The sequence below is a fragment of the Cololabis saira genome, chromosome 4 (genome assembly GCF_033807715.1).
Source record: "Cololabis saira isolate AMF1-May2022 chromosome 4, fColSai1.1, whole genome shotgun sequence".
In the NCBI taxonomy this organism is placed as follows: Eukaryota; Metazoa; Chordata; class Actinopteri; order Beloniformes; family Belonidae; genus Cololabis; species Cololabis saira.
The window spans coordinates 52,512,941-52,537,316 of record NC_084590.1 but is presented as its reverse complement, the minus strand read 5'-3'; the positions used below and the strand labels follow the sequence as shown (position 1 = coordinate 52,537,316).

At 43.0% G+C, this 24,376-nt stretch overlaps 1 protein-coding gene across 3 annotated transcripts in view; it reads right to left on the bottom strand.

The window, feature by feature from the left end:
- Positions 1-9,536: 9,536 nt before the first annotated feature.
- nyap2a (neuronal tyrosine-phosphorylated phosphoinositide-3-kinase adaptor 2a) overlaps positions 9,537-24,376 on the bottom strand; it is a 32,961-nt gene continuing 18,121 nt past the window's right edge. For 2 of the 3 annotated variants that reach the window (XM_061720483.1, XM_061720482.1), the window contains exons 4-7: positions 22,726-23,751; positions 21,290-21,415; positions 17,480-17,592; positions 9,537-10,023 (exon numbers count right to left, since the gene is read on the bottom strand). In XM_061720483.1, the coding sequence (XP_061576467.1) occupies positions 9,811-10,023; positions 17,480-17,592; positions 21,290-21,415; positions 22,726-23,751 (1,478 nt within the window). In that variant the 3' untranslated portion in view covers positions 9,537-9,810. Of the gene's footprint in view, positions 10,024-16,177; positions 16,454-17,479; positions 17,593-21,289; positions 21,416-22,725; positions 23,752-24,376 lie in introns of those variants that run through there. The other variant, XM_061720484.1, reaches the window with a different exon arrangement.

Genomic DNA, 24,376 nt, shown 5'->3' with positions numbered 1-24,376 from the left:
AACTAAAGAGATGGCTCAAAAGATGTGACCAAAAAAGGTGTAGGCTGAAGCATGAGCTTGTGATGCCTACCCTATTATCATACAATCAACACACACACACACACACACGCACGCACGCACGCACGCATGCACGCACGCACAACAATAACACATCTGTTACACTATCATATATTGGTGGATGCGAAGAAGCAAACAAAAGCCCAGTAATAATACTATGAAACCACTATGAAATTTGATGTCAATGAATTAGAATATATCCGTACAGTTTGTTACAGTATTTTTTTATACCCGTTGATAGTCTTAATTTTAAACATTCTTTTGAAGGTATGGATTGAACTACACATTCTTAAGTCCTTTTCGCAACAATTCCATAGTTTTACACCATTTACTGAAATACAATGTTCTTTTGACTTTGTTCTTGCCTTTTGGTTTTTGAACGAACCAGCATTTCTCAGTTGATATTTGTTCTCCTGGATTTGGAACAGCTCCTGTATGCTGTGTGGAAGGAGATTGTTGTGAGCTTTGAATGGGACCAATAAAGTTTGCAACTTAACTATATCCCAGAATTTGAGAGTATTTAAATTTATAAAAACAGCGTTGGTTGGCTCATGGAACGTTTTTTTTCTTTATTATACGTATTATTCGTTTCTGTAATACAAAAATGGGTTTTAGATGGGTCTTGTATGTGTTTCCCCACATCTCCACACAGTAAGACATGTATGGAACTACAAGGGAACAATACAAAAGGTTAAGTGACTTTGAATTTAAAAATTCTTTTGATTTATTTATAATTGCAATAGTTCTAGACATTTTCTTTTTGACATAATTAATGTGTGATTTCCATTTTAATTTATGATCAATGAGTGTTCCAAGGAATTTGTATTCTGTTACTCTTTCAATGGGAATATTGTTGATTTTGATAGAAATTTCTTCATTGATCTTTCGGTTTCCAAATATTAAAAGTTTGGGTCTTGCTTAAATGTAGGGAAAGTTTATTGGCGTCAAACCACTTTTTCATAAAATCCATCTCCCCTTCCACTGTTCTCAGGAGCTGCTCCAGATTTGTACCATGGCAAAGCAAACTAGTGTCATCTGCAAATAGGACGCATTTAAAGAGCCTTGATACATTAACAATGTCATTAATATATAGTATGAAAAGTTTGGGCCCCAGAACCGACCCTTGAGGGACTCCACTTTTTATTTTCAAAAAAGCTGATTTGGTTTCCCTAATTTGTACATATTGGTAACGGTCTGCAAGGTAGCTTTTTAACCACTGGTACGCAGTCCCTCTGATTCCATATTTCTCCAATTTCTTCATCAACAATTCATGATCAACAGTTGTCAAATGCTTTACTGAGGTCAATGAACACAGCTGCAGTAAGTTTGTTGTTGTCAATGGCTGTAGAGACCTGCTCTACTAAACTCATCACTGCCATTGAAGTTGATCTGTTAGTTCTGAAGCCAAATTGTTGATCACACAGAAGATTGTATTTTTCAATGTAGTTGTCAAGTCTAAGCACAAATAATTTTTCCAATATCTTGGAGAATTGTGGGAGCAGTGAAATGGGTCTATAATTAGTAAATAAGTGTCTGTCTCCGTTTTTATAAATTGGGATGACTTTGGCTATTTTCATCTGATTAGGGAATGTACCTTTTTGAAAAGATTGGTTACAAATGTGAGCAAGAGGTTTGGCTATGCAGTATATAATGTTTTTAACTAGGGCCATGTCTAACCCTAGCCAGTCAGTGGACTTTTTATTCTTAAATTTCCTCACAATGTCAATGATCTCAGTTTCATCTACATCCTTTATAAAGATTGAATGCAGATTGGTTTGTATTGTATCTTTAAAGTTTCAACTAGAATATGGTGTAAAAGTTATTTATTTCAATAATTCAACTAGAATATGGTGTAAAAGTTAATTTATTTCAATAATTCAACTAGAATATGGTGTAAAAGTTAATTTATTTCAATAATTCAACTAGAATATGGTGTAAAAGTTAATTTATTTCAATAATTCAACTAGAATATGGTGTAAAAGTTAATTTATTTCAATAATTCAACTAGAATATGGTGTAAAGTTAATTTATTTCAATAATTCAACTAGAATATGGTGTAAAGTTAATTTATTTCAATAATTCAACTAGAATATGGTGTAAAAGTTAATTTATTTCAATAATTCAACTAGAATATGGTGTAAAAGTTAATGAAAATATGGTACAAATCGTGTCCCGTATTAGTTCAATAAGGGACGCAACATTTTTTTCTCAAATAAAGGACAATTCCGTATTTTACGGGACGGGTGGCGACCCTAGTGACTGCCCTGCACTGCTTGATTCCAATTTTAAATTGATATTCCTTGACAACAATCCTGCTCAAAATGCTAATAATGAACCATGAATGATTTCTATGAACATAGAAGTGGATCCTCCGTAGAGACGACCAGTCAATATTCCGTTTAACCACCATATGTTGTCAGAATCTACAAACTGGTCCTTTAATGTAATATACAGTATAATTATAATATAAGCGCTGGGAAAGTTACACAATACTAAGCAGACACAGCAGATCCATGCTCTACCAGTGTAGGGTCAACAGTACACGGTCAAATAATGGAACATGTAATGATTTAATTCATGCTCGTTCATGCACGTTTTAGATGTTTCCTCAACACACCCCTGATAGAGAAGTCTCCAACAGACCTGGACCTGGTTCTGGTTCTGGTCCTAGCAGATCAAAGCTGCGTCTCCAACAGACCTGGACCTGGTTCTGGTTCTGGTTCTGGTTCCTAGCAGATCAAAGCTGCGTCTCCAACAGACCTGGACCTGGTTCTGGTTCTGGTTCTGGTTCCTAGCAGATCAAAGCTGCGTCTCCAACAGAGCTGGACCTGGACCTGGACCTGGACCTGGACCTGGACCTGGACCTGGTTCTGGTTCTGGTTCCTAGCAGATCAAAGCTGCGTCTCCAACAGACCTGGACCTGGTTCTGGTTCTGGTTCTGGTTCCTAGCAGATCAAAGCTGCGTCTCCAACAGACCTGGACCTGGTTCTGGTTCTGGTTCTGGTTCCTAGCAGATCAAAGCTGCGTCTCCAACAGAGCTGGACCTGGACCTGGACCTGGACCTGGTTCTGGTTCCTAGCAGATCAAAGCTGCGTCTCTAACAGACCTGGACCTGGTTCTGGTTCTGGTTCTGGTTCTGGTTCCTAGCAGATCAAAGCTGCGTCTCCAACAGAGCTGGACCTGGACCTGGTCCTGGTTCTGGTTCTGGTTCCTGTGGTTCCTGTGTAAACCTTGATGATGTTGATGACGATCAGTGATTGGAATCAGGTGTTGAAGACGGAGAAACATCTAAAACCTGTAGTCCTGGAGTCCCGGCTTGTGTGCACCCCTGATTATATATATATATATATATATATATATATATATATATATATATATATATATATATATATATATATATATATATATATATATATATATATATATATATATATATATATATATATAAATATATAGTCTATATATATATATATATATATATATATATATATATATATATATATATATATATATATATATATATATATATATATATATATATATATATATATATATATATATATATATATAGCATTACAGAATCTCTGAACTCAAAACACAAAACTCTGAGTCAATGTCAAACTATTTGATATGTTTAACCTCATTCATTAATAGAGCATTTTTATTATTTTTATTTTATTTATTAATAATACAGGACTGTCTCAGAAAATTAGAATATTGTGATAAAGTTCTTTATTTTCTGTAATCCAATTAAAAAAACAAAAATGTCATCCATTCTGGATTCATTACAAATCAACTGAAATATTGCAAGCCTTTTATTATTTTAATATTGCTGATTATGGCTTACAGTTTAAGATTAAGATTCCCAGAATATTCTAATTTTTTGAGATAGGATAGTAAGCCATGATCAACAATATTAAAATAATAAAAGGCTTGTAATATTTCAGTTGATTTGTAATGAATCCAGAATGGATGATGTTTTTGCATTACAGAAAATAAAGAACTTTATCACAATATTCTTATTTTCTGAGACAGTCCTGTAAATGTCGTTACTTGCATAACAAACTGACACAAATAAAGTAAATCAGGCTGGTTAGTAAAAACCCAGTTTATTTCCGTCATTGCTGAAATGAAAACAGTCACAATAATCAGACACTTTTCTCCTCACGATTTAATAAAAATAAACACTCAGAGAAGCTCAGCCTTAAAACTGGACACGTTAGTCTGTCCCAGAGACAACGTTCATCTGTCCCAGAGACAACGTTCATCTGTCACAGTGACAACGTTCATCTGTCACAGTGACAACGTTCATCTGTCACAGTGACAACGTTCATCTGTCACAGTGACAACGTTCATCTGTTCATCTGTCACAGTGACAACGTTCATCTGTTCATCTGTCACAGTGACAACGTTCATCTGTTCATCTGTCACAGTGACAACGTTCATCTGTCACAGTGACAACGTTCATCTGTTCATCTGTCACAGAGACAACGTTCATCTGTTCATCTGTCACAGTGACAACGTTCATCTGTTCATCTGTCACAGAGACAACGTTCATCAGGTGACCTCTGAGGTCACGTGACTGAACAGTGGTGTAACGGTCGTGCTGTTGCGTCACAGCCAGAAGGTTCCTGGTCCGATTCCCAGCAGTTTGTGTTGGAGTTTCCTCCTCGGGTTCTGGGGGTTTCTCTCTAAACTTCAACATCTCTGTACTGAGCACGCTCAGTCTGTACTGAGCGTGCTCAGTACAGACTGAGCGTGCTCAGTCTCTCTCTACTGAGCGTGCTCAGTCTCTCTCTACTGAGCGTGCTCAGTCTCTCTCTACTGAGCGTGCTCAGTCTCTCTCTACTGAGCATGCTCAGTCTCTCTCTACTGAGCATGCTCAGTCTCTCTCTACTGAGCATGCTCAGTCTCTCTCTACTGAGCATGCTCAGTCTCTCTCTACTGAGCATGCTCAGTCTCTCTCTACTGAGCATGCTCAGTCTCTCTCTACTGAGCACGCTCAGTCTCACTGTTGCATTGTGGGATTGCAGTAGATGGTGTCACGTTCCAGGGCGGTGGGAAAACTGGAGGATAAAGTCAGATAAAGTTTTATTTCTTCTTCCTGTTGTGTTGGAGTGAAAAGCAAGTGCACTTTGTTTGACGACAGCGAAGACTTTGTTTAGAAGCAGGAAAGATATTTCTACAACTGTCATCAGTTTTCCCAGCATGCTTTGCCCCGGTTTCCTAGTTCCTTTGATTTTAACATCGATCCATATGTTTATTTGCTGTCCCAAAAACAGCCCAGGTCACATGACTGGTCACATGACCAGGTCACATGACCAGGTCACATGACCTGCAGGTCACATGACCTGCAGGTCACATGACTCCCAGGTCACATGACCTGCAGGTCACATGACCAGGTCACATGACCAGGTCACATGACCAGGTCACATGACCAGGTCACATGACCTGCAGGTCACATGACTCCCAGGTCACATGACCTGCAGGTCACATGACTGGTCACATGACCAGGTCACATGACCAGGTCACATGACTCCAGGTCACATGACTCCCAGGTTACGATGAGTGACGGGTTAGTTTAAGAGTTAAAGAGTTAAAGAGTTAAAGAGTTAGGAATAAAAGATCCAACGCTAAGCCGAGGCCTCACGTTGGATCTGGTGTTTATTTCACATTTATCATTTTATTTTCCCCTCCGGCTTCAATTTGACTCTCGTTTAACTCCAGTTTAACACACAAGTTTAAATCCAGTTTCACTTTTAGACGTATGTTTGACTCCAGTTAAATATTGGAGAACACGCCGTCAAACTGGAGTTAAACTGGAGTTAAACTGGAGTTAAACTGGAGTTAAACTGGAGTTAAACTGGAGTTAAACTGGAGTCAAACTGGAGTCAAACTGGAGTCAAACTGGAGTTAAACTGGAGTCAAACTGGAGTTAAACTGGAGTTAAACTGGAGTTAAACTGGAGTTAAACTGGGGTTAAACTGGAGTTAAACTGGAGTTAAACTGGGGTTAAACTGGAGTTAAACTGGAGTTAAACTGGAGTCAAACTGGAGTTAAACTGAAGTTAAACTGGAGTCAAACTGGAGTCAAACTGGAGTTAAACTGGAGTCAAACTGGAGCTAAACTGGAGTTAAACTGGAGTCAAACTGGAGTTAAACTGGAGTTAAACTGGAGTTAAACTGGAGTCAAACTGGAGTTAAACTGGAGTTAAACTGGAGTTAAACTGGAGTCAAACTGGAGTCAAACTGGAGTTAAACTGGAGTTAAACTGGAGTTAAACTGGAGTCAAACTGGAGTTAAACTGGAGTTAAACTGGAGTTAAACTGGAGTCAAACTGGAGTTAAACTGGAGTTAAACTGGGGTTAAACTGGAGTTAAACTGGAGTTAAACTGGGGTTAAACTGCAGTCAAACTGGAGTTAAACTGGAGTTAAACTGGAGTTAAACTGGAGTCAAACTGGAGTCTAACTGGAGTTAAACTGGAGTCAAACTGGAGTCAAACTGGAGTTAAACTGGAGTTAAACTGGAGTCAAACTGGAGTCAAACTGGAGTTAAACTGGAATTAAACTGGAGTCAAACTGGAGTTAAACTGGAGTTAAACTGGAGTTAAACTGGAGTTAAACTGGAGTCAAACTGGAGTCAAACTGCAGTTAAACTGGAGTTAAACTGGAGTTAAACTGGAGTCAAACTGGAGTTAAACTGGAATTAAACTGGAGTCAAACTGGAGTCAAACTGGAGTTAAACTGGAGTTAAACTGGAGTTAAACTGGAGTCAAACTGGAGTCAAACTGGAGTCAAACTGCAGTTAAACTGGAGTTAAACTGGAGTCAAACTGGAGTCAAACTGGAGTCAAACTGGAGTCAAACTGGAATTAAACTGGAGTCAAACTGGAGTCAAACTGGAGTCAAACTGGAGTCAAACTGCAGTTAAACTGGAGTTAAACTGGAGTTAAACTGGAGTCAAACTGGAGTCAAACTGGAATTAAACTGGAGTCAAACTGGAGTCAAACTGGAGTCAAACTGGAGTCAAACTGCAGTTAAACTGGAGTTAAACTGGAGTTAAACTGGAGTCAAACTGGAGTCAAACTGGAGTTAAACTGGAGTCAAACTGGAGTCCAACTGGAGTTAAACTGGAGTCAAACTGGAATCAAACTGGAGTTAAACTGGAGTTAAACTGGAGTCAAACTGGAGTTAAACTGGAATTAAACTGGAGTCAAACTGGAGTTAAACTGGAGTCAAACTGGAGTCAAACTGGAGTCAAACTGGAGTCAAACTGGAGTCAAATGGGAGTTAAACTGGTGTCAAACTGGAGTTAAACTGGAGTCAAACTGGAGTCAAACTGGAGTTAAACTGGGGTTAAACTGGAGTTAAACTGGAGTTAAACTGGAGTTAAACTGGAGTCAAACTGGAGTTAAACTGGAGTCAAACTGGAGTCAAACTGGAGTCAAACTGGAGTTTAACTGGAGTTAAACTGGAGTCAAACTGGAGTTAAACTGGAGTCAAACTGGAGTTAAACTGGAGTCAAACTGGAGTCAAACTGGAGTCAAACTGGAGTCAAACTGGAGTCAAATGGGAGTTAAACTGGAGTCAAACTGGAGTCAAACTGGAGTTAAACTGGGGTTAAACTGGAGTTAAACTGGAGTTAAACTGGAGTTAAACTGGAGTCAAACTGGAGTTAAACTGGAGTTAAACTGGAGTTAAACTGGAGTCAAACTGGAATCAAACTGGAGTTAAACTGGAGTTAAACTGGTGTCAAACTGGAGTCAAACTGGAGTCAAACTGGAGTTAAACTGGAGTCAAACTGGAGTTAAACTGGAGTTAAACTGGAGTTAAACTGGAGTCAAACTGGAATCAAACTGGAGTTAAACTGGAGTTAAACTGGTGTCAAACTGGAGTCAAACTGGAGTCAAACTGGAGTCAAACTGGAGTTAAACTGTAGTTAAACTGGAATCAAACTGGAGTCAAACTGGAGTTAAACTGGGGTTAAACTGGAGTTAAACTGGAGTTAAACTGGAGTTAAACTGGAGTCAATCTGGAGTCAAACTGGAGTTAAACTGGGGTTAAACTGCAGTTAAACTGGAGTTAAACTGGAGTCAAACTGGAGTCAAACTGGAGTTAAACTGGGGTTAAACTGGAATTAAACTGGAATTGAACTGGAGTCAAACTGGATTCAAACCGGAGTGAAACTGGATTAAAGCGGTTTGAAACCGGAGTGAAACTGGATTAAAGCGGTTTGAAACCGGATTGAAACTGGATTCAAGCGGCGGTGCGTTCAGGAGTTTCTGAGACAGCGGGTGAAACCAAACCAACACATTTCTGACAAAATATTCTCATTTTGAAAATAGTTTGTCTTAAATATAAAAAGAATCACATCCAACTTCTTTTACACACACAATTATCACCTTTTCATTTCATTTTTAAATATCGCAACATGTTTGATTGACATGTTTGGCCTTTTTTTTTTACATAGAGGATTCATAAATAATCTTTCTGCTACACGACTGTCAGACTTTAAAACATCTGAATCTTTTACAGATAAAAAAATAACAGAAGACAACAGAATAGCTGTGCTACACCCGTGACCACGCCCCGGCACCGGTGACCACGCCCCTAGACGTGTGACCACGCCCCCCCCCGTGGCCACGCCCCCTGAAGGAAACCAGATCAGTTTCCTTCAATAAGCTGTAAATTATCTCGGACTGAACGACTAATTTAATAAATTTAAAACTGCACTGGACTGTGATTTTGACTGACAGCAGGAAGTGGAGGAGGTCGTGTCCCTGATTATGACAGCAGGATTTATTCTAATTGGAGTGGGGATCTTCCGGGCCTATCGACAATCGCGTAAGTCTACGGGAGCCGTTCTGGCCCTTTCTGAGCTGCTGAAGCTGCTGCAGGATTGAGCACGGGGCTCCGCACTCAGACTGTAACGTTGGGTGGCCAGGGCCGCAAGCTGGATGCGATTATTGAACAGAATCGTAGGTTAGCAGGGGTCTTTGAGCTCTTTAACAAGATGGAGAACACCTTGGAGAAGCTGGGCACCCGGCTTGGCGGGGATTGATCACAAATTCGTCTGATCGGAGTTTATTGAGGAACCAGAAGACTGGAAAGCAGACGGAAAATTACTGAGCTGCCTGCAAATTGTTGATTAGATTTGGCCTTGAAGGAGCGGCTGGCAAGCCTCTTCTTCACAATCTCCCTGGAGGAATGTAAACATGACGCTCTGCACCCAACTCAACCCTCCCCCTCTCCCAAACACCTGCGGATCTCCCTCCCAGAACTGTACCGCTGCCCGATAACATCAAGGACGCTTGGCTGCTCTCTGGGCAAAAGGTTCTCAGACTTATCGCGTCACAGACTCTCACATACACACTGACACGCCCCCCCCTCTCCCCATATCCAACGCCTTCCTGCCCCCTCCTCTTATCAGCCCCCCTATTATATATGATATTCAGTGTGAAGATGTATTTAATTGTGGCGGTGGGCGGGGCCTGTGGCGGTGGGCGGGGCCCTGGTGTCCCAGAGCACGGCGGGGGCGGGGCCTGTGGGGTGGGCGGGGCCTGTGGTCAGATGGCCGTGTCCCAGAGCCCCCCGGGGGTGGGGCCCGTGGCCGTGGGCGGGGCCTCTGGCTAGATGGCCGTGTCCCAGAGTCCCCCGGGGGCGGGGCCCGTGGCCGTGGGCGGGGCCTCTGGCTAGATGGCCGTGTCCCAGAGCCCCCCGGGGGCGGGGCCCGTAGCCGTGGGCGGGGCCTGTGGTCAGATGGCCGTGTCCCAGAGCCCCCCGGGGGCGGGGCCCGTGGCCGTGGGCGGGGCCGAGTACGGCGGCGGCTGCTTCCTCCTCCAGGGCAGGATGGGAAGGCTCTCCTGCTTCAGCAGGTTCCTGTCGGGACGCTGGCGGATCTCCCGGCACAGAACCCTCTTCCTCTCAATCATCTCCATCATGGTGGCGTCGCCGCACAGCCACGGCATCTGAGGAAGAGGAGAGACCTTCATCACCACCAGAACCATCATCATCATCACCTTCATCATCACCACCTTCATCACTATCACTATCATCACCTTCATCATCATCATCATCATCATCATCATCATCATCATCATCATCACCTTCATCATCATCATCATCATCATCATCATCCTCACCATCATCATCATCATCATCATCATCATAACTATCAATATCATAATAATCTCCAACATGGTGGCGTCGCCGCACAGCCACAGGACCCCTCCCTGTGGGGGTAAGACCCCCCGCCCCCAGGACACCGGTGGACCTGCATCAGAACTAAACCGAGCTGGTTGGTTTGGAGGAATAAAAACAAGACGCTCTGCTCCCAGTAGACCCCCCGCACCTAACCCTAACCCCAACACCCCCCCCCCCCCCCCTTTAAAACTCACAACTCTCCTCTCAAAGTGCACCCACTAGCCACATACGAAGACACCGGATCCTCCATAATCCGACTGCACTCATAAGGGGTACCCAGTTACCCTAATACACAATACACCACATCTCATAACAAAACTCTGAGACTAACGCAGAGGTACCGCACCATACGCTACTGACAAAGTACTTTAGTGCATACGGATCTCAAACTGGATGTACGATGGAGAGTGCAACACTACCTTCAGCAATCTCTGGAATCGCTAACGAGCGTAGGAGGCAGAAGCGTATTGGTTCCCCTCATGGGCCGTAATCACTAAACTAACCCTAACCTAACCCTAACCCTAACCCTAACCCTAACCCTAACCCTAACCTTAACCTACAGAACCATCAGAACTAGACTGAGTTGGTTGGTCTGCAGGAATAAAAACAAGACGTTCCCAGTAGACCCCCGCCCCGCCCCCCCGACCCCAGGACACCTAACCCTAACCCCCCCCCCAGGACATATAACCCTAACCCTAACCCTAACCCCTCCCGCCCCAGGACACCTAACCCTAACCCTCAACAAGACATGCTGCTAGAGGTTGCTTTACCTTACCGAAATCGAACACATCTGCTGGCACAGTATTATACAGAGCAATGAGGGAGTGGAATTTACTTCTTGATTATATAACGCAACAGAAAAATGTGCTGAGTTTTAAAATGAAATTAAAAGATTATTATTCAACACAAAATTTTAAGAATTAATATTTAATAACTAATTAATTAAATAATTAAATATTTAACTCATATTGTTGGGTCATGGCATCTTTGTAATGTAACAAAGTATTCGTGATGATTCAATGTAGGAGCTTGTCTTGTATGTTTTCTTGTTTATATGTTTTGTATGTGTGAATTTTTGTGTTTTTGTATATATTTGTGAATTAGTATTTCTTCTGTTTGGTTTGTATTGTGTGTACACTGTATTGTCACCTACGAGTGTATGACGACCCCAGGAAGAATAGCTGCTGCTTTTTGCAAAAGCTAATGGGGATCGTAATAAAACAAACAAACAAACAAACCCTAACCCTAACCCCCCCACCTAACCCTAACCCCTCCCGCCCCCAGGACACCCGTGGACCTGCATCAGAACTAAACAGAGCTGATAACATGAGGGACGATGGCTGAGGAAGATCTGGGGCAAAGTTCACAGACTTACCGCTAACACACATCCGTATCCCCCTCACCCCCTCACCCCCTCACCCCCTCACCCCCTCACCCCCTCACCCCATGAGTGTGGCGCTTCTCCGTGCTGAGGTGTTTTTCTTCATACTGCGTCCACACAGTGTGAAGACGTATTTCTCCCCCTCCTCTTCCCCAGTGTCATCCTTTCTCAGCTAATGATAAAGGCGGCGCTAACGGCGGCTGTTACGTGTACTGGTATGGGGGGGCAGTTTGGTGTTTTCTCCTCTTTGCTCCTGCTTCTCTCTCTCTCCCTCCACTCTGTCTCATACTCACAGGTCCAGCCCATTCCCTCCACTCGGTTCCCCCTCCACCGGTTGGGCCACCACTCAGCGGTCCCACCAATCAATTCAGCTCGTCACCAGATATAAAGCACCTGTGTCCCAGCCATCAGGCTCTTCTCCTCCAGCTGCTCCTCCTGTGCTCCAGCCAACAGTCTCAGTACTTTGTTTCTTAGTTTGAGTCCTCAGTTAACCTTCCCCAGTAGTGCATTTTCAGTTTGCAAACCTTCTCACTCAGGTCCTTACGGGGAAGGGACAGGGTAAGATGGGGTACCCTGTACACTGCATCACATAGGTAATTTTTTGTTATGTACACCAGGTTAGAGGTGAGTGCCACATGTTGTAACTTCTTTTTTTAGGTAGAGAAGGAAGTTTTATTTTGGCTAGGTAGGTTAGATTTTGTTGACTATTAGAATAGCATTGTTTTGATTATACTCTTTATTTGGCACCACCAGTCCCTTCCCGTAACCTTTTGTGTTGTTGGATTTTCAGAGGCTTTTAGTTAATAAACAAGTCTTTTCTGTTCACTTTACCCATTTGTCAGTATTCCATTTCTTTCATTTTTGGGTATACACATGTTAATGTCCCTATCGAGCCAATTACCACCACCTTGGGACATTACAGCGACACTAACGGCCAGCGGCCTCAGCACCCGCCTACCCATGTCCTATGTTGTCTCTGGTTCTGTCCTACCCATGTCCCATGTCGTCATTGGTTCTGTCTCTGTTTTGTCCTCTTGGACAGGCTGCTAACTCCATGACAATAAAATGAATTTGATTTGATTTGATGATAAAGGGATGGATATTTTTTCTGGTTAGTTTTCCAATATTGTAATGGGTCTCGATCCATGAACTCAGAACAAGGTGAGAGCACAAATCCAGAATATGACAGACATATGACAACTAAAATAATAATAATTATTATTATTACTAAACTAAACTCCATCCTACAAATCTGCAACAAATCAATACCGTTTTTTCCCTCATAAACACTTCCTGTTCTGGTCACATGATCCTTTTTGTTACAGTGACACAGGAAACGATACAGGGTTTCACTCTGGTGTGACGGACCAGCGTCCTTCATTCCATCACTAGTTTAAGTACTTGTTGTCCTCTGGTGTCTCCTCCAGGAACTCCATCACTAGTTTAAGTACTTGTTGTCCTCTGGTGTCTCCTCCAGGAACTCCATCACTAGTTTAAGTACTTGTCCTCCTCTGGTGTCTCCTCCAGGAACTCCATCACTAGTTTAAGTACTTGTCCTCCTCTGGTGTCTCCTCCAGGAACTCCATCACTAGTTTAAGTACTTGTCCTCCTCTGGTGTCTCCTCCAGGAACTCCATCACTAGTTTAAGTATTTGTCCTCCTCTGGTGTCTCCTCCAGGAACTCCATCACTAGTTTAAGTACTTGTCCTCCTCTGGTGTCTCCTCCAGGAACTCCATCACTAGTTTAAGTACTTGTCCTCCTCTGGTGTCTCCACCAGGAACTCCATCACTAGTTTAAGTACTTGTTGTCCTCTGGTGTCTCCTCCAGGAACTCCATCACTAGTTTAAGTATTTGTCCTCCTCTGGTGTCTCCTCCAGGAACTCCATCACTAGTTTAAGTACTTGTCCTCCTCTGGTGTCTCCTCCAGGAACTCCATCACTAGTTTAAGTATTTGTCCTCCTCTGGTGTCTCCTCCAGGAACTCCATCACTAGTTTAAGTACTTGTCCTCCTCTGGTGTCTCCTCCAGGAACTCCATCACTAGTTTAAGTACTTGTCCTCCTCTGGTGTCTCCTCCAGGAACTCCGTTGGACTTCTCCTGAGCTCCTGCAAAAACCCTCTTGTGTGGAATCCTCTCCTGAGCAACTTCCTGCAAACCTTGATCAGACAAACTAAAACTTTTGGATCCTTCAGACCCACGCTGTCCCCCGTCCCCCGGAGATCGTCCTGATAGTACGACCTGTCCAACGTTCCTCCACTCAGACGGTCCAACGTCGGCGTCCTCCCCGGCGTCTCCTCACCCCCGGATCCTCTGGACACATCGATGCTAAATGAAGCCCCAGTCCTGAGTCCCAGGATTCCCCTGAACCAGCTACACAATCCAGATAGTTTGTTAAATAAAACCCTTTCCTTAAACGTTCCTCCGAGAACATTGTGCAACTGGGTGGAAGAATAAAGAATAACCAAAACCAGAACAAAAGGTCTGGCGCGGTCGCTCTGGAAGCCATGGGGACACCGTGAAATCCCTTCCCGAGGTGCTTGCTTTTAGGTGCACTAGTCGTTAACTACACTCTCTATTCAACTTCCTAAACTGCACTGGAACGTCGTCTTAGCTGCACTTATTCTTATTCTTATTCTTATTCTTATTCTTATTCTTATTTTTCTGCACCGTGTTGTGATCCACTGTTACTGCAGATTGATTCTATTTCTCTGGTGTAAACTGTTTTGCCTCAAAGCTGAATGTTCTGTCATGTAGGAATGAAGAATCTGGAACATTTGATGTAACGTTTTATTATTTATTCCAGCAGGAAATAGCACATTTAAGGAAGTTTAAAGACAGATGTATAAATAGTTTCTGACAGTGGAAGATGGAAATTCCTGCTTTTTATTTGAGCTGGAAAAGGTCATTAGTTTTATCACCATGGCAACCAGCGTTAGAACTGGGATCAGGATCAGGACTGGGATCAGGATCAGGGTCAGGGTCAGGATCAGGGTCAGGACTGAGGGTGGGATTGGGATTGGAATCAGGACTGGGATCAGGATCAGGGTCAGGACTGAGGGTGGGATTGGGATTGGAATCAGGACTGGGATCAGGATCAGGGTCAGGATCAGGATCAGGATCAGGGTCAGGATCAGGGTCAGGATCAGGACTGGGATCTGGACTGAGGACAGGATAGAGTTTAAGGGTGCTTTCAGACCTGTGGCCCGTTTGTTTTGTTCCGATTCAGGGGCTAAATCGATACAGTTGTTCCGTTCCTCGTTTATGGAGTTTGTGTTCACAAGGCAAACGTCTGTACCGTTTCAAAGCTGTTAAGAAATGCCATGAACCAGCTGCTCTCTGATTGGTCGAATGAACGTGGAAGGAGTTTCCTCTTCTGCACCTCGGGAAAAACAACACGCCCCTTTCAGTGCAGCGCAGACTGCAGCGTTGGCTTTAGGTTGATTTATGGTTCTGCGTTACACCAACGCAGAGCTTACGGCGTAGGGTACGGCGTAGGCTCTGCGTTGGTGTAACGCGGAACCATAAATCAGCCTTTACCCATTCATGTATGAGCTACCGGCGCAGAGCAGAGCTCAGCGGCGGGCCAGAGGCGCCTGCCGCAGTGTTTGCGCTGCGCAAACCCTGCCCGAATCGAACATTTTTTAATTTCACGTGCCGCGCTGGGACGACATCTCGGCTCGTCCAATAAGAGAGGAGGGTGGGGGAGGACTGGGGTGGAGGCTGCGCCGACTCTTCTCCTTGCGCCGCGGTCGCACATACACATGAATGGAGTTGTATCGTTTGCTGTGTGGATTATGTTGTCACTACAAATAAAAAAAATTAACCGTTTCAGGTCTCGAATGGAATCGGGCCGAGAACTGAACCCGAACCTCTCCTAGGATCTCTGCTCGCTTGTTTTGTGCCGTTTCAGAGCGCGATTGCTGTGTTCACATGTACCCAACGTTCCCATCTTTAGGGGGAAACGTTCCCTGTTCCGGTACAACTGCTCCAAACAGGACAGGTGTGAAAGCACCCTTAAATCAGGGTTAGGGTTAGGGGGGGACTGGAAATGAGACGGGGTCAGGACTGGGGTCAGGACCTGGACCAGGACCAGGACCAGGATCTGGGTGTTAGTCGGACCAGATGGTTCAGTCAGTTCTGGGATTTTTTCATTCAGATTCTGATGATAATGTTATTTAGGAGATGAAACCTGCTGGGTTAGTTAGATTAGTTTAATGTTAGATTAGTTTAATGTTTAATGTTTAATGTTATTTTTAGTGTGAAACTGTGTTAATAATGACACCGAGGTTTGTTTGTAACTGCCGTGTTGTCAGTTAGTTTATTTGGTTTATCCGTTTTTGGTTCTTACCTGTAACGCAGTATTCCTAGAGGTGGAACTAATTACTGCAGACCGAGTTTCCGTACCACACAATTCATTGACGGACCATGCACAATATAATTTGGCCTTAACACATCACTTCACATATATAGAAACATTATCCTTTTTCATTCTTTAAGTGTTTATTTCTTTTATCTGCAATCTTTGTTAGAGAGCTCATCTATTGTTTGCTGGTCCGTCAATTAATCTGTTAATTAATCTGCATTACAGGCAGGAACCAAACAACGGGAGGATAAACAAATGTAAACTAACTAAACTAACACGGCAGTTACAATGTTAGTTTAAGGTTTTAAAATAAAGTGTTGCAAAAAGAGGTTAATTCAGGCGACACAATACCAAAGACTGAATAAATATTGAAAAAGTTCCTGTAAAGAGGTTGAGCTGCTCGGTTGAAGCCTCTGTCTCTCTGAAATAGGTTTCTGTTGTTCAGGTCAGTCCTGTGTGGACACGTCAAACAAACCAGGTCAAGACACGGAGCAGACAGACATGAGCACATAAGGACAACAGACAACAGACATGAGGACATAAGGACATAAGGACAACAGACATGAGGACAACAGACAACAGACATGAGGACATAAGGACAGACAACAGACAAAAAACAGACGACAGACGACAGACGGTGACAGGCAGGTTAGGGTTAGTTAGGGTCAGAGTTAGGGTTGGGTCAGGTGGGTTACCTGGTTCAGGGCGGGGTTAGGTTTTAGATTTCTTTTTTTCTTTTTGTTTTTCTCTTTTTCTTTTCTCTCTCTTTTTCTTTTCTTTTTTCTTTTTTAATAAATAAAACTTGAGTGTCTAAAAAGTTTAACTGTTCTTTTCGTAAGTCGAAATTCACTGTAATTCGTCCATGATGATGATTTAAAATGTCAATGAATTCAACAAACTCTTCATCAGAATGTCACCAAATGCCAAAAATGTCGTCCAAGTATCTCATATATATTAGAGGTAATTTTGGGCATTTGGGGAAGAGAGTTCGCTCCCAATCCGCCATATAAATGTTGGCATAGGCGGGAGCGAACTTCTTCCCCACAGGGTTAGGGTTAGGGTTGGGTCAGGTGCGTTACCTGGCTGAGGGCGGGGTTAGAGTTAGGGTTAGGGTTAGGGTTAGGGTTAGGGTTAGGGTCAGGGTTAGGGTTAGGGTCAGGGTTAGGGTTAGGGTCAGGGTTAGGGTGAGGGTTGGGTTAGGGTTAGGGTGAGGGTTGGGTCAGGTGCGTTACCTGGCTGAGGGTTAGGGTTAGGGTTAGGGTTAGGGTTGGGTTAGGGTTAGGGTTAGGATTAGGGTTAGGGGTTAGGGTTGGGTTAGGGTTAGGATTAGGGTTAGGGGTTAGGGTTAGGGTTAGGGGTGAGGGTTAGGGTCAGGTGCGTTACCTGGCTGAGGGCTAGGGTTAGGGTTAGGGTGAGGGTTAGGGTTAGGGTGAGGGTTAGGGTTATGGTTAGGGTGAGGGTTGGGTCAGGTGCGTTACCTGGCTGAGGGCAGGGTGATGCGACTCATGCAGGTGACGCTGCGACGTTGCCGCCGGCGACGGGACTCCTGACGTCGATGCCGACCGGCCGAGTTTACAGGCAGATTTAGGTTCTGCAGAAAAGAAAACAATTCCAGCATCAGTGATGTGACAGACGTGAGCGCAGGTTTTATCTGAGCATCATGAAGGTTCGTCAGCATCAACACCCGTCCCTGGAAATACGGAATTGTTACGTCATTGGGAATTAAAAGTTACGTTCTGTATTGAACCAATATGGAACGCAGTTTATTCCATATTTCACAATTGTCCCATGATGCATGTCTGTCACACCCGCACACACATGAACAACTAACTAACAATAATGAACAAAATAAAGTACAGGAAACATTAAAGACATTAAAGACAACATATGTTAACAATGTTATTTATTGTTGTCATGTCACTTCAGTTTCAGTAAATTCAACTAAGGTGAAACAAATATATTAAATATATTATTACCCACAACATGCAAAAGTTGCATGCCTTTATTTGTTATAATTTTATAATTTTGATGACTATGGCTCAGTTTATGAAAACCTCAACTAAAAAATCTCAAAAAGTTTGAATATTTTATGAAATCAATAAACAATTTAATCATCAAAATGATAACAGATAAAGGCTTAATATATCTTACTTTGCATGTAATGAGACTAGGTAATATATTAGTCTCACCCGTTAAGTTGAATTATTGAAATAAATTAACTTTTACACCAAATTCTAATTTCCCAACCTTCACCTGTAGCTATATTAGATTTACTTGCATATAAAACATCTGGGCTGATGTGACGTACATAGCATTTCAGTTGCTACATGGTTGTCTGCCTGTACAGTCATGCAAGTTCAATGCTATTAAAGCACTTTAAACTTTAAATCAAAGCATTTTGTTTTTTCATATAAAATAAACACATTTCTATGCATTTTAGAAGTTTTGGGGATGTACTTTCTTTGGCGCCTGCGTTGCTGAAATCAGGGCGTGACTTATTTCTATTTCTGAAAGGTGGTGACCCTAGTGTTCATTGTCATGTCAGGTATTTATTGGTTTATGTTAAGCATTTCTGGCAGGACAGTTTCATGGAGCTGCTTTTGCTCTAGAGTTTATCTTCTTCACATTATCTATTCACTTCAATTGTATTTATATAATATGTATTGAAACAGAAGTATCCAGGCGTTTTCAGACACCCAGAACATGAACATGAACAACGGCAGGTCAGAACTTCCCTGGTAGATCAGAGTTTTACTGTCCCGTTAGGCAGTGGTCCCCAACCTTTTCTGCACCGCGGACCGGTTTAATGTCTGACAATATTTTCACGGCCCAATCTAAAGGTGTAGCTGATAAAAACTAAATAAAATGACCGGCATTAAAAACTGTGGTATTTTCGCTATAGTAGTAGTAATAATAATAATAATAATAATAATAATAATAATAATAATAATAATAATAATAATAATAATAATAATAATAATAATAAAAAACATCATTTTTGAAGAAATAAAATGAAATAATGGAAATTGTAAATTAACTATAATATCAGTGTTTCTATAAATGTGTTTTTATGTTTGTTTTCTCATTAACGTTATTTAAAGCCAGGCTTTTATTTTATTGTTATATATTAAGTAGAGCGATATTTAGTGCTTTTATTTTGAAGGCGTCTCACCGTGACATTGTAAACATCCGGCGCTTCGGACTTTAACGGTAAAAGTTTAACGGCAGTAGAAAGTGTGTCTGAAAGACTAAACTAGTGTCAGGAATGCTAAAGTGGAGCCTAACTGACACAAAAAGCACCTGCTGATGAGGATTTGTGCAAATTTTATACCGTATTTATGTCCAGCTTGAGTTTGGTCGCTCATGTATTGTGGTAGCTTTATTGCCAACCGAGCGAGCAGCTGCGTCGGTCTGTATTTAAGTTAAACTTATATGAATGTAGAAAGACTAACTATTTTATTTTATTTTATTCCTTTATAGCTCTTACGGTGTGTTTGCAGTGTATTTACATCCAAGGAATAAAAACATTGTGAACCATCAGTTTGAGAGTCAACCATCATCAGTCGGGGATTCTACAGAAATTATTTTTTAATATTTTTTTTTTTCTCTCTGTGCAGCCCGGTACCAAATGACCCACGGCCCGGTACCGGGCCGTGGCCCGGGGGTTGGGGACCACTGCCGTTAGGTGAATTCACCTCTGGGGTCCCTCAGGGCTCCGTCCTTGGACCACTTCTCTTCCTGCTGTATGTGCTGCCACTAAGGTAAATTTTCAAGAAACACAACATCTCTTTTCATCGATATGCCGATGACGTGCAGATTTATTTGCCATTGACACAAAAATCCAGTGACACTTTGAAGACATTGTTTGATTGTCCAGCTGAAATCCTGGATGACCTTAAAGTTAGAGAATCAGGGCAAGGCTGGAGAAAAATAAAAATGATATTTTAGAGGAGGAATATTTTTGTTTCATTATGCCCTTCGAGAAAAAAGTCAAAATTTCGAGAAGAAAGTCAAAATGTCGAGAATAAAGTTGAAATGTTGAGAAAAAAGGCGAAATGTCGACTTTAATCTCAAAATTCTCAACTGTATTCTTGACATTTCTACTTTATTCTCCAAATTTTGACTTTATTCTTGAAATTGTATTTCAACATTAATCTCGACATTTCAACTTTTTTCTCGAAGTGCATAATAAAAGGAAATCTTCCCCTCTATGTAATGTAATGTAATGTAATGTAATGTAATGTAATGTTTGGGTTTGTGGTCCAGCAGACTTTCCCCTCGCACCTAAATTTAAGTCTCCTGTAAAGAATCTTGGGGTGATATTTGATGATGAGCTAAAATATGATCACCATGTCAGCTCAGTCATAAAAAACGTTTTTTATCATTTAAGGGTTCTATCAAAAGTAAAAGGACACTTGCCACACAGAAGTCTGAACTAGACATTACACTAATGTCTGAACTGAACAAACCAGTCCTGCCTGAAATAAAACTATAAACTATAAACCAGTCCTGCCTGAAATAAAACTATAAACTATAAACCAGTCCTGCCTGAAATAAAACTATAAACTATAAACCAGTCCTGCCTGAAATAAAACTATAAACTATAAACCAGTCCTGCCTGAAAGCTTCATGGACGAGTTGTGGAAAGATGGAAATATTTCTTTGGGGTATGTGAATGTGCAAAACCTGGTCCGCTGGAAAACGTGCACCTCAGTCTGGACTACGATGCACGGCATTGTGGGTAAATACAACCTAAACAAACGTAGTTGGATTTGCAGGCGAAATGTCAGAAAGGTAAAACCTCTAATATAAGTACAGACAGATTAAACAGCCGGGAAGTAGCGCAGCGTTAATCAGTAGATGAGCAGTTTCTCTCTTTGTTGCTTGTCTTGTCGTGTCCTTGAGTAACTGAGAGGATCTTACTGTGCCATTTTAAAGAGTAAAAATAGACTCTCCACACGTCACCAATCATGTATCTATATTAAACTTCTGACTGAAGTTTGTGATTGAAAAAAACGCGACAAAGTACAAAAATGCTCAAAAACACAAAAACACTCAGAGCTACTGTAACTAGCAGCTGACATAACCGGCTATATTTGTAAAGAAAAGACTCTAATTAAACAGAGAAAAGGTCTACGTGAGTTTTTCAAACATCTAACCGACCAAAACCGGAGCTGATAAGCCGTTAATAAAGTGAACTTTCTCCTCACTTCCCAATGTCGGTCCTGCTACTTCCTTATACGACAGTTTAGCATGAAAACCTGCTTAATGTGTTTGTGTGGTTTTACCTGCAGACGATCCTCCCGACAGCATCATGGTCGGGCTGACCGACGACCTCCCCATCCGGCTGGAAACCGGACTGGACTGGCCGTCTCTGGTTCTGCTGTCCAGGCGGGGCAGAGACTTGCAGTCTGCTGCACGGAAACACGGAAATAAAGGAGACACAGACCATAAATGTGTCTCTAGATAAAAGAGACTTGTAGTCTGCTGCACAAAAACACAGAAATAAAGGAGACACAGTGCCATAAATGTGTCTCTAGATAAGAGAGACTTGTAGTCTGCTGCACAAAAACACAGAAATAAAGGAGACACAGTGCCATAAATGTGTCTCTAGATAAGAGAGACTTGCAGTCTGCTGCAGGAAAACACGGAAATAAAGGAGACACAGAGCCATAAATGTGTCTCTAGATAAGAGAGACTTGTAGTCTGCTGCACACAAACATGGAAATGAAGGAGACACAGTGCCATAAATGTGTCTCCAGATAAGAGAGACTTGCAGTCTGCTGCACACAAACACGGAAATAAAGGAGACACAGTGCCATAAATGTGTCTCTAGATAAGAGAGACTTGCAGTCTGCTGCACAGAAACACGGAAATAAAGGAGACACAGAGCCATAAATGTGTCTCTAGATAAGAGAGACTTGCAGTCTGCTGCACAGAAACACGGAAATAAAGGAGACACAGAGCCATAAATGTGTCTCTAGATAAGAGAGACTTGCAGTCTGCTGCACACAAACACGGAAATAAAGGAGACAAAACCATAAATGTTTCTCTAGATAAAAGAGACTTGCAGTCTGCTGCACACAAACACGTAAATAAAGGAGACACAGAGCCATAAATGTGTCTCTAGATGAAAAGAGACTTGCAGTCTGCTGCACATAAACACGGAGATAAAGGAGACACGGAGCCATAAATGTGTCTCTAGATAAGAGACAAGAATACAACCAGACTTGTTCCTGGTTTTTCTCCAAGAACAATTGTTACAGAAATGCATGAACGTCTCTCTGGCTGAGGGTTGAGGGTGTAAATATCTCTAAAAAATTGGATACCAAATTACTTTCCTAAAGAGGAAACACAGAAACCTGTGTCATTAACGCCACATGAGTGAAAATGACAAATTAAGATAAAGTGCACATCTTTCACTTGAAGACAATCAACGTCTGTATAAACTGAAAATATTTTAAATAAATAAATGTGCTTTAATTCACTATTGTTTTCATTTAGACTATATTATAGGAATTACAAACATCATGTCAGTGTGAACAAAGGTAGAACTATCAGGTTTAATTATTAATAATTGTTGAATAAAATGATTAATAACTTTTGATAACTGGAACAGCCCCTCCTATGTGGCACAACAGGGGGGTTGAGGATTTAGACCCGAACCCTGACCGTAGGTGCATAGGTGCAGCAGTGTTGGTTAGCATTAGCGTTAGCTCCTCACCTTCGCCCTCCCGGCTCTTCCTCCCCCCCGAGTTCCTCTTCATCACATGCCTGCCGTCGTCCAGCGGGCTGGTGGGGGTCCCGGGCCTGGTGGGGGTCCCGGGCCTCGCCGCCATGTTGTGCATGGAGCCGTGGGGGGGGGAGGAGTTACTGAGCTTAGCCCCGCCCTCCCCGGCCCGGTGTGATGACGACGAGGACGAAGACGAGGAGCGCGGCATGCTCCCCCCCGCCATCAGGGCCACGTCGTACGGGGGGGGTCTCTTCAGGCTCAGGGGGGTCAGGGAGCGGCCCATGCTGACCGGGGACGGGCACGCCGACTGGCTGCGCGGGTAGCCGTGGCCGCCGTGGGCGGAGCCTGACGACTTGTAGTAGTTGGAGGGGAGAGGCGGAGCCGAGGAGCGACCGGAGGAGGTGATGGTGTGGGTGGAGGGCAGGTCCCGGTCCCGGTCCCGGTCCCGGTGACCCGAGCCCTGGGGCGGCTCCGGACTGCCGGACTTGCTGAAGGCCACGTTGTCCATCACGGGCAGGCGCGTGACGTCCAGCGGGGTGAGCGGAGACTCGTCGGAGTTGGGCGAGCACTGGGCCGGGGCGGGGGGGAACACCAGCAGGGGGGGCCGGTGGGTCAGCAGGTTGGGGAAGGGGGGCGGGATGTCGGAGCCCCGGGACGCCCAGGCCTCGGGGTCCAGCAGGGCGGACTGCGCGTCCTGCAGGAAGTCCTCCATCATGGGATACTTCATCTCCTCGTACACCGACTCGCTCTGCTCGTCCTCCGCGGCGTCGCGGCCCTTCAGCTCCCGCAGGACGTTCCCCACCATCTCGATGTAGATGGGCTCGTCCTCGTCCGTGTCCCGGGACGCCGGACTCTGGCTCTGGGACGAGGACTTGTCTCCTCGCAGAGACGACTTCTTGCTGCCGCGGTTGTGGATGAAGGACTCGTCGAAGGAGGTGCTGAGCTGAGTGTTGGGGTTCCTCTTGGGTTTGGGAGGGGGCAACTTCCTGCTCTCCTCGGTGTGGAGGAGACACCGACCTGCAAGCAGACGGACAGAGTTAAAACCGCGGTGACACAGACCTGCTAGCAGACAGACCGGGAGTTAAAAACAACAGCCAACCTCCAGCAAGATGAAGTTAATCACACGCAGTGTTGGGGTAGTTACTCAAAAAAGGTAATCCATTACATATTACTCGTTACTTTTAAAAAAAGTAATCCCTTACACTACTTAGTTACTGGTTGCTGAAAGTAACTAGTTACATTACTAGTTACATTACTTTTGGATTACTCCGCAATATCACCTGAGCTGCACCATAATTGCCAATAAACAACATTTACATCTCAAAAAATTAGAATATTCTGGGAATCTTAATCTTAAACTGTAAACCATGATCAGCAATATTAAAATAATAAAAGGCTTGCAATATTTCAGTTGATTTGTAATGAATCCAGAATGGGTGACATTTTTTTTTAATTGCATTACAGAAAATAAAGAACTTTATCACAATATTCAAATTTTCTGAGACAGTCCTGTAGTTGGAACCTTATTACTTTATTACTGCAGTGCCCAGATCAGCACCAGAAGTCCCGTAAAATCCCGTAAAATCCCGTAAAATCCTGTAAAATCCCATAAAATCACGTAAAATCCCATCAAATCCCGTAA